At 34.2% G+C, this 1889-nt stretch overlaps 1 protein-coding gene across 1 annotated transcript; it reads left to right on the top strand.

The window, feature by feature from the left end:
- Positions 1-215: 215 nt before the first annotated feature.
- Positions 216-1537, top strand: LOC107683130 (voltage-dependent calcium channel subunit alpha-2/delta-1-like; the record flags this gene model as incomplete). Its single annotated transcript, XM_016479211.1, has 3 exons — positions 216-315; positions 914-1072; positions 1433-1537. Coding segments are annotated over 3 exons (364 nt in total), but the record flags the coding sequence as incomplete, so codon positions are not given.
- Between the last annotated feature and the right edge of the window lie 352 nt (positions 1538-1889).

Genomic DNA, 1889 nt, shown 5'->3' with positions numbered 1-1889 from the left:
CTTTATTTTATTTTGTTTTGTTTTATTTCAAATTAAGTTGTTTTCAGTTGGATGTCTATCTTTTGGATTTGTTTTTTATTAAGATACTTTTTCCTGCAAAATCAAATAAAATGACTGAAAATAATAAATAAACCTAATCTTTTGTAGCAAATTGTAGTGATTATATACAGTAGTAACATGTTCAAACTGTGTTCTAACTATGTTATTCTCTGTAGGAGTGGAAGCGTGTCGGGTCTGACACTGAAGCTCATTCGCACTTCCGTCAGCGAGATGCTGGAGACTCTCTCCGATGATGATTACGTCAACATCGTCTCTGTGAGTCTACTGGAGATATGTGTGTTGCTGAGAGTGTGTTTAAATGATGAACTCCTCCGACGCTCAAAAAATCTGGATTCCTGCTGAGTAGGAATAGAAAATTGGAGGGAAACAGAGGCATGGAGCCTCCAAGCATCCATAACGTCATAGTTGTTGTAATTTTTTATTTTTTTTGCATCCTCTTCATCCTCTGCTCTAGACGCTGTGCAATTCATTTATGAAATGCATCGTTTATTTCATTTTCTTCATGAGACTACTGACAGGAATAAAAATCACAAACTCTGTATTCAGTTTTTAAGTGAGTGAGTTGTTTTGTACATTTTCAATTAACTTTCTTCCTCCATTTCTTTAATAACTTCACGCTTGTATTTTATGGCCTGACTCCAGCTGTGTGACATTAGCTTGGCGTTAATGAAATTAGCCAGCAGTGCTCTAAGTGTATTGCTGGCACTGAGCCATGGGACTTATATAGAGGACCCGAATAAAGCCTTGAATCGAAATGATTTCATAACAATCTTTGCATGTATGCAAGCTGCACCTCACAGTCTTAAACAGATTTTTACGGATAACTAACTACGATGCTTTTATATTGTTTCAGTTCAACAATTCGGCCAAGTCGGTAGCCTGCTTTGAGAACCTGGTCCAAGCGAATGTCCGTAATAAGAAGATTCTGAAGGAAGCAGTCCAGAAGATCACAGCGAATGGCACCACTGACTATAAAATCGGCTTCAAGGAGGCTTTTTACCAGCTCTCCTCAGTAAGAATATCTAATGTAGCTTAAATAAGAAGCCAAAAAACATAATGGGGCCATAATATCACTCAATATTTACCCCTCAAAATATTTACCTACGCAACAGCTTTTTTTGTTTTGAAATTCTTTTTTTGTGATGAACTTTTTTTCTATAAGTTATATAATGTGTATTGTATATATTGAGATCAAATCTGTTTAAAGGTAAGTTTTAAGTTTATTGCGCCATCTTGTGGCAGCAGTGAATATTATAGCTAGTGGCATCTGGTTTATTGTACATCTTCAAGACAAGTATATATATATATATACACATAGTATATATACACACATACATTTTTGCACTTTTAAAATGATTTGTTCCTTTTATAGATTAATGTTTCAAGAGCAAACTGTAATAAGATCATCATGCTATTCACTGATGGAGGGGAGGACAGAGCTTCAGAGATCTTTGAAGAGTACAACAGTGAAAAGAAGGTGAGGAACCACATGGACACACACACGCACATACACGCACACACACACGCACACATAAATCAGATGTACCATGGATTTCTTCTGTTTTTATGCTCTGCTAATAATAAATACTATGCACTGACATTAATAGAAAACTTTTATTGCATTTTTAATTTATATATAAACTACCTTTTAAAAGTAATTATTTGAAGAAAATAATACTTTTAATTAAGAAAGTGATCAAAAGTGACTAAAAACATTTATAATGTTATGAAAGAAAGATTTCTGTTTCAAATAAATGCTGTTCTTTTGAATTGAAATTTCTTCTGAATCCTGGAAGATCCTGAAACAATGTATCACGCTTACCAAAAAA

The sequence above is a fragment of the Sinocyclocheilus anshuiensis genome, unplaced genomic scaffold (genome assembly GCF_001515605.1).
Source record: "Sinocyclocheilus anshuiensis isolate Anshui unplaced genomic scaffold, SAMN03320099.WGS_v1.1 C32963946, whole genome shotgun sequence".
NCBI classification, from domain to species: domain Eukaryota; kingdom Metazoa; phylum Chordata; class Actinopteri; order Cypriniformes; family Cyprinidae; genus Sinocyclocheilus; species Sinocyclocheilus anshuiensis.
This window is presented reverse-complemented; position numbering and strand designations above follow the sequence as displayed.